General features: G+C 52.4%; 3 protein-coding genes and 1 pseudogene across 7 annotated transcripts in view; 1 reads left to right on the forward strand and 3 right to left on the reverse strand.

Annotated features, from left to right (window-relative positions):
* The window catches only part of LOC139590565 (mas-related G-protein coupled receptor member X1-like), a 35306-nt gene extending 20724 nt beyond the window's left edge, over positions 1-14582 (reverse strand). Inside the window, exons 1-3 of one of the 4 annotated variants that reach the window (XR_011679350.1) lie at positions 14011-14462; positions 6294-7417; positions 4037-4120 (exon numbers count right to left, since the gene is read on the reverse strand). The gene's annotated coding sequence lies outside the window, so the exon portion shown is untranslated. Of the gene's footprint in view, positions 1-4036; positions 4121-6293; positions 7418-9325; positions 9631-14010 lie in introns of those variants that run through there. The other 3 variants (XR_011679352.1, XR_011679351.1, XM_071428279.1) reach the window with 3 other exon arrangements.
* LOC139590643 (mas-related G-protein coupled receptor member A-like) lies at positions 299-1306 on the forward strand (annotated as a pseudogene).
* The window catches only part of LOC139590558 (mas-related G-protein coupled receptor member H-like), a 30881-nt gene continuing 17580 nt past the window's right edge, over positions 2344-15644 (reverse strand). For both annotated transcript variants that reach the window (XM_071428271.1, XM_071428270.1), the window contains one exon: positions 2344-3948. In XM_071428271.1, the coding sequence (XP_071284372.1) occupies positions 3889-3948 (60 nt within the window). In that variant the 3' untranslated portion in view covers positions 2344-3888. The remainder of the gene's footprint in view (positions 3949-15644) is intronic.
* LOC139590554 (mas-related G-protein coupled receptor member D-like) lies at positions 10586-12789 on the reverse strand. The gene is given in 2 exon segments (XM_071428264.1): positions 10586-11690; positions 11693-12789. Coding segments are annotated over 2 exon segments (981 nt in total). The 5' UTR covers positions 12599-12789; the 3' UTR covers positions 10586-11615.

The raw sequence follows: 15644 nt of genomic DNA on the forward strand, positions 1-15644 counted from the left end.
AATATCTCCATGGGCAATTCCTTCCTTCTCCACTTGTTTTCCTCCTCCAGCTGTGTCCTGTCCACAGCCAGGAAGGAGGTATCTCCCTGGCTTTTGTGCCAGGCAGCCCAGACCAGGCTCCCACATCCTACTTGCCTTCTGTCCTGTCCCTCAGCCCTGCCTGTGCTGCTGCACATGGAAGCTGTGGCTGGGAAAAGATGGGAAAAGCCACGTTTGGGGGACAGCAGCGTTGCTCTGGTGTCTCTGTGTGTCACCCCTGCAGCTGTGTGAGGGCAGGAGAAGCAGCAGAGGTGTCACCATGAGCACTTTGTCCCCTGCCACGGAGGGAGCCAGCCCTGCCTGCTGGAGCCAGCCCGGTGGGAAGGCATCCAAGGGGAGCTGGAATGAGGAGAGCCACGGCAACTGGAGCCAGTGTGACCACAGGCAGTGGAGCAAAGTGCCTGTCCCACTGCTGCTGCTGCTGCTGCTGTGCCTGTGTGGAATGGTGGGAATGGGGCTGTGCTCTGGCTCCTCATCTTCTGCATCCACAGGAACCCCATCACCCCTTATGTGCTCAGCCTGGCCATGGCTGGCTTCACCTTCCTGCTCTCCATCATCATCCCCCTGGGGCTATTTTCTGTCCCAGAGAGCTTCTGCCAGCAGCTGGGCTCGTGGGGTGTGACAGCTGGGCTGAAGGTGCCCATCCTCTTGGCTTTCACTGCCGCTGTCTCCTGTCTGACAGCCCTCAGTGCTGTGACAGCTCTGTTTGTCCTCGCGTGTCCTGCTGGCCCTGCCACTGCTCGCAGTGCTTCCCCATGCTCCTGTGTGCCCTGCTCTGGCTGCTCTCCTTCCTGCTCACTGCCCCCCTCCATTGCTGCTCTTTGGTGCCCATGGCCTTGGTGCTGAGCTGCCTCTTCTCAGTGCTCAGCCTGGCCTGTTCTGCTCTGGCCCTGATGGCCAGGCTCCTGTGCTGCCCATGGAAACAGCTCCCAGGGAAGCTCTGTGCCCTGCTCCTGCTGCTCCTGTCATGCCCTTCCCCTTCTTCACTGCTGATTTTGGGCACTGGCTCTTGCTGAGGGCGTTTGACTTCTCTGTCTTTGGCCCCAGCACCTCTCTCCTGCTCACCTGTGCCAAGAGCTCTGCCCTCCCTCTGATTCACTTCCTGGCTGGGAGCTGTGCAGAGGAATTCACCTCCTCTGGTAGTGTTGCCTTGCAGAGGGCTTTTGAGGCTTTTGTGCCAGAGCCAGGGCACAGGGACAACACAGTGGAGTCGTCATCATCACATGGAATCATCAAGAAAGATCCTCAGCATAACATAGAACCATAAAATATCCAGAGTTGGAAGGGACCTACAAGGTTGATGGAGTTGAGCTCGTGGCCCTGCACAGGACATCCCAAGAATCCCAGGCTGTGCCTGAGAGCATTGTCCAAATGCTCCTTGAGCTCTGCCAGGCCGGTGCTGTGTGCAGCAGGGGCACTCCTGCCTGGGGTGGTAGTGAGTGACACGAGGAATCCTCATGGAATGCTTTGGGTTGTGTCCTACTTTAGGGAAAATTTGGGAGGAAGCCTCTGAACGGGCTTCCTCAAGTAAACAAATTCAAGCAGCCGCCCCCCAACTTGTTTGGGATAAGATTTCCTCAAAGAAAAGTGGAGAAAACCTGTTTATTTAACAAGAAAAGTATTCACAAGCATAAAAAAATGAAAACAATATTAGACAATAAAATCCCTTGCTGTTCTGCAGAGGTGGTAAATTCAGCAAGTCCTTGTTGTGGAGTGTAGTTTGGCTCACTCAGTCTCTTATCAGTCCCCCTGGTGCTGGAAAATGCCGCGTCCCAGGCCCTGGTGGGCCACAGGTGTGAGCTCCCAGGGCTCTTCTGGGTTTTCAGTCCAGAGCAGGTTTGAACAGTTCCAAGCAAAAGGAAAACCACAGTCCAGGGAACTTCTGAGCCTCAGCTAGTTAAAAAAAATTACCAAAAGCAAAGGAGAGCTGTGTGTTGCATGTCTGTGCTGCAGACAGCACGGTCTGGGAGCAGGAATGGGGAGGAGTGAGCGCAGCTTCTGAAAACAAACTGCTGCATCTGCTCTCCCCCTCTTTGCTCAAGAACCAGTCTGAAATGCGCAAAACCTATTTCTGGGCTAAACAGATGAATGGGGACACAATTCAGCTCATAAAGTCACCCCAGGACAGGTTGGAAGGAACGGTAGAGATCATCTCATTCCATCCCCCTTCTTCCATGGGCAGGGACAACCAGGAAAGCTTTTGCTTTGAAGTCCTGCTCTTTTGAAAGGAAGCTCAGGTAGGGAGTGGCCTGGGTGACACTGGAGACAAGGAAGGTGCTGGGAAGCAGAAAAAGTACATGGAAGCATAATGGTCCTTCTGTACTTGCCTTGGGAGAAACCCCCTGGCTGAGTCGTTCTTCCCTGGACAAGAGATTCCACCATTGAAAGTTTTGTCTTTCCAATGGACAGGAAATGGGAGTCAGGGAGAGAAAAACCCTCTTAGATATCAAAGTCTCTTCTGTTAATTATTAACAACTATGTTAATAAATGCTCCTTAGCTGTTTAACCTCAAGTGTGTCTCCAAAGCCTGACTCCACACATGGTTTTCACTCTCATTTCCCTTTCCAGAAGCAGTGGCACGTTGGTTTCCCCTGGATTTAAGGCAGTGGGAAAAGGAGGGACAACTTCCCCCTGAGCAAGAGCTGTGGCTGCTGCCCAGGTCTCTCCCAGGAGGAATCAGGAGCTCTTGGCAGTGCCAACATCATCCCAGCCATTGCAGGCACGTGCCTTAGGAAGGGCTCTGGTATGAGACAGGTAGCTGCCCTGCTCCCAGAGCAGCCAGAGGCTTTGGAATGGGATAAAAGAAGGAAATGAGCCATTTTGGACACTGTTTAACAGAGACAGGCTCTGCAATGTGGTCTGGTGGTTGTTTATTCAACAAATTTTGGGGCAGGAACTCCCACAGTGGAAAGAAACAAAAACCATGAATCCAAATGTGATTGAGGGGTGGTTCCAGAATGACAAAGATCAGGGCAGGCTGGACTGTGGCTGAAGCTGCTGTGCAGAGTGGCTGTGCAGCTCCTCCTGAGGGTGGCCAGGCTCAGGATGGAGGTGCTCAAGGGCTTCCCTGGGCACTGATGCTGGGGAACCAGAGGATGGATGGCCCCATTCTGCAGAAGAGCAGCAAAACCCCCTAATTTCTGTGCAATTAAATGGTCCAAGCATCTGGTGATTGTTATTTCCATATTCCATGCACTTTCTGGATACAGGCACAGAGGATCAGTGGAGTTCCCTATCGACCCTGCACTTTACTCAGAAGGATTCAATTCTGGAATTCAAGAATGTGACAAATTCCCAGGGAAAGGATAAGGGAATGTTGCTGTCCCTCCCCAGCTCTGCAGCCCTACCTGGTGTCCCTTCCCATCAGCTGGGAATGCAGGGCTGGCTCTGCTGGACAGAAGGGGAAGGATGCTCCCTGTGATCCCAACCCCTCTCCTGCCATCCAGAGGCACCAGCCCTGCAGGGATTTGGGAAATCACTGCCACCCTGTGCTGGGTGTGTCCCCAGGGATGAAGGTGTGCCATTCTTTGCAGGCAGGATCTCCCTGAAAAGACCATGGAACTCATCTGCTGAGGCAAAGGAGAGGGAGTTCATTCCCTGGGGCCAAGGCCATGAGGGTGATTCCATGGGGAATAGAGCTGGGGAACAGCACTGAGCCCAGCTGCACTGCTTGGAGCCATGTGGATCCAGGAGGGAGGAGGAAAGCCATGCTGCAATGTGCTCCCTGCAGAGCATCCCACAAAAATCACCCAAGGCAATGCTCCTGCTCCCTTGTCCTGCAGGAATACAGCACCACAGGGAGGGTGATCCTGTGGATATTGATTAATCAAGAGGCTTAAGGACTGCCCCTCAGCCACTTTCCTGGGATCCTTCAGCAGAGGAGTGGGAGGGATCAGCAGGCTCAGACCACTGTGTACATGGCAGGATCATTTCTGCGGGCTGTTTTTTCTTTTAGCTAGTTAAACACCGTCTGGAGGGAGACTCGGAGGGACCCCATGGAGAAGGGCCTCCTGCACCCCCCCACCAAGAAGTAGATGAAGGGTTTGATGCTGGTGTGGATGCAGGCGAGCAGGAAAACAACCTCGGGGGGCAAAGCGATGTAACCGAGCTGCTGCAGGAAATAGCAGAGGCTGAGGAGGAGAGTGAAGAGCACAATGATGAAGATAACGATGTCGCGCCTCTGGAGTTGCTGCTGCTGGGAGCCCCACTTGGCCTTAATGAAATCGTCTGTGCTGGAAATGAGCACGGGTGCAGCCAAGAGGAGCAGGATGATGATGTTCATGGAGATGAGAGCTGCCCTGCAGCGCTCCTGCTGGTGTGATGGGCACAGGAATGTCACCGTGGGAATGAGAGTGAAGAGAGCAAAGAAGGCCGAGTGTTGGACACTGTCCAGCACCCACACCAGGCGCAGAGGAAACTCCCAGCAGCAGCAGAGCTTGCAGAGCTTGCGCATGTACCACACATCAGTGCTGCGCATCAGCTGGTACAGCCCCCAGTACAGGAACACCACTGAGAGCTGGAAGAGGAAACTCAGGTACAGCACGGGCAGCATAGGAGAACAGGACACGTCCTCCACCAGGAAGAGGAGGGCGGAGGTGACCGCAATGAGAAGGAAGAGGAAGTCAATGACAGCCAGGTAAAAGATGCGATAGTTACGGCTTATCAGGTTGAGGAGGCCGATGACAGCCCCGTTCCCAGCCAGCCCACAGAGGCAGATGAGCAGGGTCACACTGTGTATGGCCACGCTGGTGACATCTGTCTCACAGAGATGATCTCCTTCAGTGGGTGAGGCAGGAGATGGGGACACGGTGGTCACCTCCATGGATGGACGCTGGGCAGGCAGTGGGATGTGGCCCCTGGCTGTGGTCAGAGTGGATGGGCAGTCAGTGCTTGGAGAATCCAGGGATGGACCATGTGGCTCCTCAGCAGCTGCCTGCAGTGGGAAGGATTCAGTGGGGAGGAGTGAGATGTGCAGGGGAGGAGGGCGGTGGAAATGGTGGGGTGGGAGAGGGAGGTGGGAGGGTTTGGTTATTCAGCAAGAGGCTGATAAATAACATAGGGAATAAACACTTTGAGTTCTTCTGAAGTTGTTCCAAATAGTAAAGTAAAGTGGCCAAAATTTTAAAGGATGTGTTATAGATGGATAATGAGATGACTGTCTCTCACAGTTAAGGGATGAATACTGTGTGAATATTAAGAGAAGCTTGATTGATATATAATTATGTTATTGTAGTCTGTTGTTTAGATGTCCCCTGTTCTCCCCATAGTCCCCTTCTCTCCCCTCTGTCCTGTTTCCCTCAGAGAGCCTGAGTCATCTAGGACAGGTAGAAAGAAGGGGTGTACAGAAGCTTGTTGCTAGGGAGGGAAGAGGTGCAGCATGAGAACACCTGACCCTCGAGTCAAGTTGCAAGAGAGCAGGCTCCAGCAATAAACACAAAGAAGGGCTGGGTGACAGACTTTGGGAGGGGCCAGGTTTAGCTGATGCAACCCCCAGGGTATCAGAGGTGAAGCATCCATCTTGAAGATCAGCCAGACACGTGGTGGGCAGCCATGAGGAAGCTCCCAGGCCCGCTTCTGATTATTCAGTCCTTTTGTTGCACTTTTTGTTAAGGTTTAATGAACATTTGAAATTTTAGAAAGTGGGTGGTTGTTTCTCACAGGATGTGAAGGCTGGCACACAGGATGACAAACATGGCAGGAAGCAGTGCAGAAACAGATAAGGATGCCTGCAGTGGTTTTAGGGTAAATTCTGGAACAGGAGGCAACAGTGCATTGCCAGAGGAAAAGTTCAAGGCAAGGGCACGTTTAATATGGCATCATTCATTGAATATGACCACCAGAGAGACTTCTCTGAATAAACCTCCAGGATCATAAAAGGACTTGCAGGAGGAGGTTGATGCATGGAAATGAGTTCTAGGAAAATGGTGTTTATGTATTAGATAAGAAAAACTTTTCAAAGCCTACATGTGGTTCTAATGGATTAATACCCAGTTGTAAAGTCTGACCATACACACAATACAAGGAGAGATCCCTCTGTGTCCTGTGCAGGTCAAGAATTCCTGCTTCCTCATGCTCTGCATTGTGTTAGAAAGTTTGTTCTGGCCCATTTCAGTATTAGGACACAGACGGGATGCACAGGAGAAGAGAGAGGAGCTGGGGAGGGCCCTGGGGTCAGTGGGAGAGGGTGGCAGGAACAGAGCAGCTGCTGCAGGAGAGGAAGGTGGGCTAGGGAGGAAGGCAAACATTCCACTGACCTGTTCCCTGTGGGGCAGCAGCAGGCAAAGGGCTCTGTGCAGATCAGTGGCGCTTCCTGGTACCTCTTGCTCCTTTGGGATCCATGTCCTAAAGCAGCTCCTGGCAGGTCAGGGACATGAAGGAGAAAGTGCCCAGCTCACCAGGAGCTCCCCATTCCCATCCCTCTGATTCCTCTCTTTGCTCTGTCCTCGTGTTGTTTCCTGGGGCTTGGTGTAGTCATGGGGGGAGTGGGGTAATTGAAAAATGCAGCTCTGCCTATGTCAGAAATTCAGTTCCTCTAAGTCATTTATGTTGGGTGTGAGGGTTTTTTGGTTGTTTTGTTTTTTTTTTCTACAGCGGAAGTGGCTTTTGTCGGAAGCTCTACATGAAGATTTTTGTGATTGGCTCCTCTTTCTCTCCTGATGAGAAACATTTCTTCCCTGCAGAGTGTCCCATTCTCCCACTGCCTTCCCTCTCTAGATGGGTTTCTATCATTCCTCATTACTCTTCCCTGAGGTGTCATGGTCCCTGCTGCAGCAGAGGGATGCTGGTGGTGCTGGTGGCACTGGAATGCTGGCAGTGCAGGCAATGTGGGTGAGGTAGCTGGGGCTTCTCAGAAACAGCTCCAGTTCCGGGAAGGGCTCTGAGATCATTGCCAAAACATGCTGTGGGCCAAGGAAGCACAGTTGAGCTGCTTCCTCCTCCCATCCCCATCCCTATCTCCATCCTGCTCTCTATCCTCACCCCATCCTATCACATCCCACAGGTTTCCCAGACAGAGCCGTTCCCCACTCTGAGCGTGGCCTGTCAGGCTCTTCTCTCCTCCAATGGGGAGATTTTGGATTGCCGGCATCCAGGCCCCCTCCAACCCTCTCTGAGCCTCTCCTGTCCCCTCTAAAACCACCTACAACCCCCCAGACCATCCCCAGGGCCCACTTTTCACCCCAAACAGCCCCGATCCTGCTCTGCTCCAACAGGGACCCCATCAGTGTCCCTGCTCCTCCTGGCCAGAGGGTTCTAGGACCCAGGAGAGAGGAAGAAAGCCCAGCTCCAATGAGCTCCTCAGGATTACACAGGATGATAAACGTGGCTGGAGCCAGTGCAGGAACAGATTAGGAGGCCTGCAGTGGTTTTGGGGCAAGTTCTATAACAGGAAGCAAGAGCACATGGCCAAAGGAAAAGTTCAAGGCAGGGTCACCTTTAATATGTCAGCACTCAGTGAATATGAACACCAGGGACCCCTCTGAATGATCTTCCAGGGCCAGGAGAGGACTTGGAGAAGGAGGTGGATGCATGGAAATGAGTCCAAGGAAAGTGATGTTTATGTATTAGATAAGAAACAAACTTTAATAACTCTGTGTGGTTATGATGGATAAAACCCCTGATGTAAAGTCTCAACCCTAACAGAAATATGGAGAGATCCATCTGTGCGTCCCTTGGAGGCAAAGAATTCCTGCTTCCTAAAGCTTCCCATTGTGTTTGAAAGTTTATTCCGGCTGATTTTGGTATCACACCCAGTTCCCATCTCCACTCCCCTTCCCACGCCATGCCATGCCATGCCATGCCATGCCATGCCGATGGGTTCCCAGTCCCTGGCCACTCCCTGGCTGCAGGTGTGGCCTGTTGGGCTCTGCTGCTGTCCAGTGGGAGATTTGGGATTGGTGGCACCCAGAGCCCTCCTGCCCCCTCCAGCCCCTGTGTGCCTGATGCCTTGGGCTGGCTCCCTAGAACAGAGGCCAGAGCAGGTGAAGAGAATAAAAGGAGGCATTGATGAAAGGCCTTCAAAAGGTTCACCCTGGGCACTCCAAGGCTCCGAGAGGGGCTGCACCCAAAATGGACAATGGTCATGAGATTTTCAGACAGATAGAAGTTTGGTCCATTTACAAATCAGGGGTTAATCCTCCAATTACAGCTTCAGGTAATGAAGTCATTTAGCTCCAGTTTGCCCTCCCCCAATTCACTTTTGTCTGTACTTTTCCAGGCTGATGGCAGTGTCCTTGAATTTCAGGCCTAGAGGGATTGTTTTGTCTGACCAAAATGTGCAGACAGTTAACGAACACTTCCATGGAGTTTAGAGTTATGCACTAATGCAGTACAGGATATGAAAAAGAGAAAGGCTAAAATCCTAAGGCCTCATGCCCTCCTCTGAAATCCTCTAGAAATTCCGCCCAGGCTGCCTTCCCTCCAGACATCCCCGCTCCTCTCTTGCCCCACTCAGGACCCCCAGCAGTGTTTCTGCTCCTGGCAATTCCATGCTTCTCCAGCCCAATGAACAGCAGTGGAGCTATCCCTGTAGTGCCTCTTGTTTGTGTCCAAAGGAGGCTGGGGGGCTGGACACCAGGGATGGAGCTGGGGAGGGGAATCTCCAAGAGAAACACGGCCCCAAAGGCTTCCAGGGCAGCCTGGGGTGAGCAGCCCGTGGGGAGGGACTGGAGCCTCAGGCACGGGGCTGGGAGGGATGGGAAGGACGGGAGGTGGGTGGGCTGCATGGGGAGTGGGATGGGAGGGTGGTGTGGGAGGGCTGGGACATGATGGAGCTGGTGGGAAGATGTGGTGGGAAGGTGTGGGGTGTGGTGGGGCTGGAGAGAAGGTGTGGGGTGTGGTGGGGCTGGTGACCTCAGGGAAGCCCCAGGGAGGGGGGTGATGCCCCGTGGAGCCCATGGTGACAAGCACAGGTGTCACCCTGCTCCTGGAAGGGGGTGGCTGTGCTGAGGAGCACGGCCTCCTCCTCTCCTTGCTGCTGCACCACCTGAGCCTGCTGAGGGAGCAGCTGCAGGCAGTGGAGAGGAAGAATTTCTGAAGGCAGAGACACCTTTGCTCCTGGCTGACAAAATTGAAAAGTAAAGATCTCTGGGGAGATCTCTGCTGTGACACTGACAGAGCACTCGGGGTGGGGAATGCTGAGCCCCTGGGCCATCGTGTCCGTGCCAGCCCAGCTCTGGGGATCATGGTTGCTGCAGGGAGCACAAGCCATGGCTGTGTCCCTGCAGACACCAAGACACTGAAGTCTTACAGGAAATCATGTTAGCCTAATAACAATTTTGAGTCAAAATTGTGAACATCTTGGAAATTTATTTGCCATAGATATGTCCAAAGAAACAACAATTTCCAGGCATATTTATACATTATAATATCAGAGATTTTTTATAGATACTTCCTAAAGTGCTCCCAATATATTATATAATGATATCAATGTTTTGATGGTTTTAATTATTCCCAGAATATGCAGTCTCTCTTTGTTTAATGGATAACCCAATTTTTTTCCAGGTAAACGGTGTTTTATTGGCAGTGCTTCAAAGCTGGTGAAGGACGTCCGTGCCCTGTCTCCCTGCATTGTCAATGGGCAAGATGGAGGGGCTGGGGGAAAAAAAAGTGATTTAAAGCTATATTTTAATTCTCATTACCATCTTCTGAATCTGTTATTAATAAATTTACTTGATACCAGAAAATTTGACCCGTTTTTTTGCAAAGAGTGTTTTTTCTCCCAGTTCTCATCTCAACTCATGATTCCTTTGATAAGTTTTGTTTCCCTCTCCTCTGCCCAGCTGAGAGCAGGAGAAGGCGAGTGAATGGCCAGTGCCAAACCACGACAGGCTTGCAGCAGGTTATCAGCATCAGAGCCCACATTTCTTACTGCCAGTAGCCTTGAGGATGCAATAAAAGCCAATAGAGTCCAGATGTTGGGGTGCTGTGGTGTCCCTTCCAGCCCTTCAGCAGAGCTCCTCCTCCTCCTCTTCAGTCTTGGGAATACTTGTGGTTGTCTTTTCCTGATCTCACCCCTTTGCAAGCAGGGACACCTTCCACTAGACAGGGCTGCTTCAAACCCCATCCAGCCTGGCCTGGAACACCTCCAGAGATGGGGAGGCCAGAGCATCTCTGGGAACCTGTGCCAGGGCCTCTCCACCCTCACAGGGAGGAATTTCTTCCCAATATTGCCCCTAACCCCGTTCTCTGGCAGTGGGAAGCCATTCCCCGTTTTCTTGTCATTTCAGACCTTTGTCCAAAGCCTCTCCCATTCTTGGAGCCTCTTCAGGCCCTGGAAGGGGCTCTAAGGTCTCCCTGAAGCCTTCCCTTCTCCAGGCTGAACACCCCCAGCTCAGAGACCTCAGAGAAGCCACAGGGAGAGGGTTGATGTCCCATGGAGCCCATGGTGACAAACACAGATGTCATCCTGCTCCTGGAAGGGGGTGGCTGTGCTGAGGAGCATGGATCCACCCTTCCCCTTGGAGCTGCACCATCCCAGCCTGCTGAGGGAGGCCAAAGCCAGGGCAGAGGAAGAATTTGTGAAGGCACAAAAGCACCAGCAAGGAAATCAGTAAAAACCAGGTTTAATATTAAGCACCAGCACACCAAAGTGCTGTCCCTGTGTGTGTGTTTGTGTGTGAGTGCAAGGCCAGGTGACAAAAGGACAGCGAGGGGAAGGAATAAAAGGAAAATGGCTTAAAAGCTTTAGAGCACTCCAACGTAACAGCACTTCAGTTACACCTTAAACTGAGCCATTTAACAGAGGAATATCACTTAGCAGCATTTAACCTTATTTATGCCTGTTCCTTGCTTCCAGGCCTGCCCCAGTCAGATGTCTCAGGCACTAAGAGAGCTGGGAGAGCAGCATTTCTGGCACATTTGCCAGAGCAGATGCAGACGTGTGTGCACAGAGCCAGCCAGGCAGGCAGAGTCAGTGCAAGGTCCCTGTGAGCAATTGCCCTGGCAGGCAGTGAAATGCTCCCTGCGGATCCCTTTGCATCTCCTGCCTGTGCCAAGGGCTGGGCCTGGAGCCCTGGGGGGCTGGGCCCAGGAGCCGTGGGCGTTCGGGGATCAGCCGAGGGCAGCAGACGGGAGAGATCCCAGCTGGGAGAGGCCCCGGTGCCAGGGAGCTCCTGCTCAGCGCTGCTGGGCCCGGGAGAGCTCCAAGGGTCTCCTTTGGGGCCGCTGCTCCCAGGGCCCCAAGGGATGGGCGTCACTGCCAGCAATGCTTCACCCTGGCCACGCTTGGGGCCGGCAGCTTCCTGTGACAGTGGCAGAGCAGGGATGCTGTGGCATCCAGGGCACTCCAGTAATTTCCAAGGCTGTTGATAAAAGCCCAGGAGGTCGTTGGACAGCAGCAGCTCCTGGGAGCAGAGGGTGTTTCTGATCAGCGCCACAGGAGCTGAGCCCAGGGGCTGCTCCTCCAGGCTGAGGCCTCACAAGCACGGATCAGAGCCCAGAGCAGCCTGGAAAGGGGCTGGGGATGCACCAGCACAGGCAGGGTGATCCTGTGGCTATTTATTGATCAGGAGACTCAAGGAATCTCTCAGCCACTGTCCCAGGGTCCTTCAGCAGTGCAGTAGAAGGGATCAACAGGCTCAGAGCAGTGTGTCCATGGTGGGATCATTTTCAGAGGCAGTGTTTTCTTTTGGCTCCTCAAACACCCTGTGGTGTTTGCCCTCCTTAGGGACTGCATGGAGGAGTGCTTCCTGCAGCTCTCCATGGAGCAGTGTCTCCAGCAGCTCCTCATGGACCAGTCTCTCTTCCAGCTCCCCACCAAGAAGTAGATGAAGGGTTTGATGCTGCTGGTGATGCAGGTGAGCAGGAAAACCACCTGGGAGGGTACAGCCATGTAACCGAGCTGCTGCAGAAGAAACCAGAGACTGAGGGGCAGACTGAGGAGGGCAATGAGGACGATAACAATGTCCAGCCTCTTGTGTTGCTGCTGCTGCTGGGAGCCAGTCTTGAGATGAATAAAGAGGATTGTGCTGGAGATGACCATGGGTGCAGCAAATAGGAAGAGGTTGAGGGCGTACATGGAGGTGAGGGCCACCTGGCATTGCTTCTGCTCGAGTGACTGGCACTGGGAAGTCACTGTGGGATTGACAGCGGTCACAACAAATAGGAGGACCCAGAACAGGATAGTCATCATCATCAACACCAGGCGCTCAGGAAGTTGGCAACCACAGAAAAACAGGCAGAGGATGGACCTGCACCTCTGAATGCTGATGAACATCAGCCGGTAGAGCCCCATGGTGTAGGTGAACAGCGACAGATAGAAAAGAAAGCTCAAATACATCAGGGGCAGTATAGCAGAGCAGGACATTTCCTCCACAAGGAAGAACAGGGTTGAGGTAACCATGAAGATGAGGAAAAGGAAGTCGGTAATGGCCTGGTTGAAGATGAAGTCGGTGTTGGGATTAACGTGCAGGAGCCGGAGGAAAGCCCCATTCCCAGCCAGCCCACAGAGGCCGATGAGCAGGGTCACAAAGTGCATGGCCACGCTGGAGACATTGATCTCACAGTGAGCAGGTGTGTCAGTTGGTGAGGTGAAAAGAGGGGACACGGTGCTCACCTCCATGGATGGACGCTGGGCAGGCAGTGGGATGTGGCCCCTGGCTGTGGTCAGAGTGGATGGGCAGTCAGTGCTTGGAGAATCCAGGGATGGACCATGCGGCTCCTCAGCAGCTGCCTGCAGTGGGAAGGATTCATTGGGGAGGAGTGAGATGTGCAGGGGAGGAGGGCAGTGGGAATGGTGGGGTGGGAGAGGGAGGTGGAAGGGTTGGTCTGGTTAGAAAGAGGCTGATAAATAACATAGAGAATAAACATTTTCAGTTTTTCTGAAGTTGTTCCAAAGTAAAGTGGCCAAAATTTTAAAGGATGTCTTATAGATGGATAATGAGATGATTGGCTCTCACAGTTAAGGGATGAATACTGTGTGATTATTAAGAGAAGCTTGATTGATATATAATTATGTTATTGTAGTCTGCTGTTTAGATGTCCCCTGTTCACCCCATAGTCCCCTTCTCTCCCCTCTGTCCTGTTTCCCTCAGAGAGCCTGAGTCATCTAGGACAGGTAGAAAGAAGGGGTGTACAGAAGCTTGTTGCTGGGGGGGGAAGAGGTGCAGCATGAGAACACCTGACCCTCGAGTCAAGTTGCAAGAGAGCAGGCTCCAGCAATAAACACAAAGAAGGGCTGACTGACAGACTTTGGGAGGGGCCAGGTTTAGCTGATGCAACCCCCAGAGTATCAGAGGTGAAGCATCCATCTTGAAGATCAGCCAGACACGTGGTGGGCAGCCATGAGGGAAGCTCCCAGGCCTGCTTCTGATTATTCAGTCCTTTTGTTGCATTTTTTCTTTAAGGTTTATTAACCATTTAAAATTTAAAAAAGTGGGTGGTTGTTTCTCACAGGATGTGAAGGCTGGCACACAGGATGACAAACATGGCAGGAACCAGTGCAGAAACAGATAAGGAGGCCTGCAGTGGTTTTGGGGGAAGCAACAGTGCATGGCCAGAGGAAAAGTTCAAGGCAAGGGCACCTTCAATATGGCAGCATTCATTGAATATGACCACCAGAGAGACCCCTCTGAATGAAGCTCCATGATCATAAAAGGACTTGCAGGAGGAGGTGGATGCATGGAAATGAGTTCTAGGAAAATGGTGTTTATGTATTAGAAAATAAAAACTTTTCAAAGCCTACATGTGGTTCTAATGGATTAATACCCTGTTGTAAAGTCTCACCATACACACAATACAAGGAGAGATCCCTCTGTGTCCTGTGCAGGTCAAGAATTCCTGCTTCCTCATGCTTTGCACTGTGTTAGAAAATTTGTTCTGGCCCATTTCAGTGTTAGGACACAGACGGGATGCACAGGAGAAGAGAGAGGAGCTGGGGAGGGCCCTGGGGTCAGTGGGAGAGGGTGGCAGGAACAGAGCAGCTGCTGCAGGAGAGGAAGGTGGGGTAGGGAGGAAGGCCAACATTCCACTGACCTGTTCCCTGTGGGGCAGCAGCAGGCAAAGGGCTCTGTGCAGATCAGCGGCGCTTCCTGGTACCTCTTGCTCCTTTGGGATCCATGTCCTAAAGCGGCTCCTGGCAGGTCAGGGACATGAAGGAGAAAGTGCCCAGGTCACCAGGAGCTCCCCATTCCCGTCCTGCTGGCTCCTCTCCGTGCCCTGTCTTGGTGTTGTTTTGCAAGGCTGGGCGGGAGAGTCAGAAATTTAATCTTTGGCTACGTAAGAATTTCACTTCCTGTGAGTTTTTTGTCTTGACCTTTTTTTCCTGCCATAGCGGAAGTTGCCCGACATGCAGATTTCTTTGAATGAAATTTCCTCCTGATTAGAAACTCTTTTCCAAATGGGACATTCTCCAAATGCTTCCCCTCTCTCTGCAGCTTTCTACCATTCCTCATTTATCTACCCTGAGGGGTCAGTGTCCCTCCAGCAGCAGAGAGCTGCTGGTGGGGCTGGTGGTGCTGGAATGCTGCTGGCAGTGCTGGAAGTGCTCACAGCACTGTGCAAGCATCTGGGTGCTTCTCAGAAACACCTCCCATTCTGGGTTGATTTTCAGGATCATTGCCAAAACGTTCCCTGGCCCCAAGGAAGCAAACTGAGCTGAGAATTCCCATTCCTGTCATTGCAATGCAGGCTCACACAGCCCAAGGGAAGGACAGCACTCAGTTGCTTGCAGCCAGGTCAGCAGCACTTAGAGCCCACCCTGATTACTGCCATTGCCCTTGATGATGCAATGAAAGCTCTTAGGAACCACATTTTGGGGTGTTGTGATCCCCTTTCCAGCCCTTCATTAGGACTCATCCTCCTCCTCCTTGCACTTTGGAGGTCTCGCGTTTGTTTTTACCTGACCCCATCCCTCTGGGCAACCTGTGCCAGGGCCTCAGCACCCTCACAGGGAAGGATTTCTTCCCAATATCCAATCTGACCCTACCCTCTGTCAGTGGAAAGCCATTCCCCCTTGTCCTGTCACTCCATGCCCTTGTCCAAAGTCCCTCTCCAACTCTCCTGGAGCCCCATCAGCTCCTGGATGATGAATTGTTTGCCCCTGAAATGATTGGGCTGGCGAGGGGATGTGAGATTGCATAGCTGGGGACACAAACACGGTGTCAGCAGGGAAGAGGGGTGACAGCTCTGGTCCCAGGGCCAGCAGTTTCCAGCAGGAGCATCCCAGATCCCTGAGGCACAGGTCAGCCTGGGTGGGAATCATCTCACCTCAGCTTTCTAGGAATTCCTTGGAATTCACTGTAGGCTGCTGTCAGACTCCCAGTGGAGTGTAGAGGATGACTCAGATGAAACCTGCAACTTTCTAAGGATTAAAGCCAAGAGAGCAGCATGGATTTGCCTCTTCTCAGAAGAAATGCCATTGCTGAAATCCCAAATCATCCCTCTGGGGTGTGCCAGTGCTCCAGCTCACACACAGAATTTATTCTTGCATGAATCTTCTTGGAAATTGAATGGTGAAGGTCCGGTGCCACTTAAATTGTGGTATACAAGTGGGGAAACCACATTTGAAACGGAAATATAAGTTTAACAGCACATTTGTAGTGCAGGGTCATAAGGATCCATGTCAGGGGATGACAGGGGGCAAGTTCAGGCAGTTCAGAAGACAAGAT

Source organism: Agelaius tricolor, unplaced genomic scaffold, assembly GCF_023055355.1.
Source record: "Agelaius tricolor isolate 1412-34295 unplaced genomic scaffold, bAgeTri1.0.p SCAF_5, whole genome shotgun sequence".
Classification (NCBI taxonomy): domain Eukaryota; kingdom Metazoa; phylum Chordata; class Aves; order Passeriformes; family Icteridae; genus Agelaius; species Agelaius tricolor.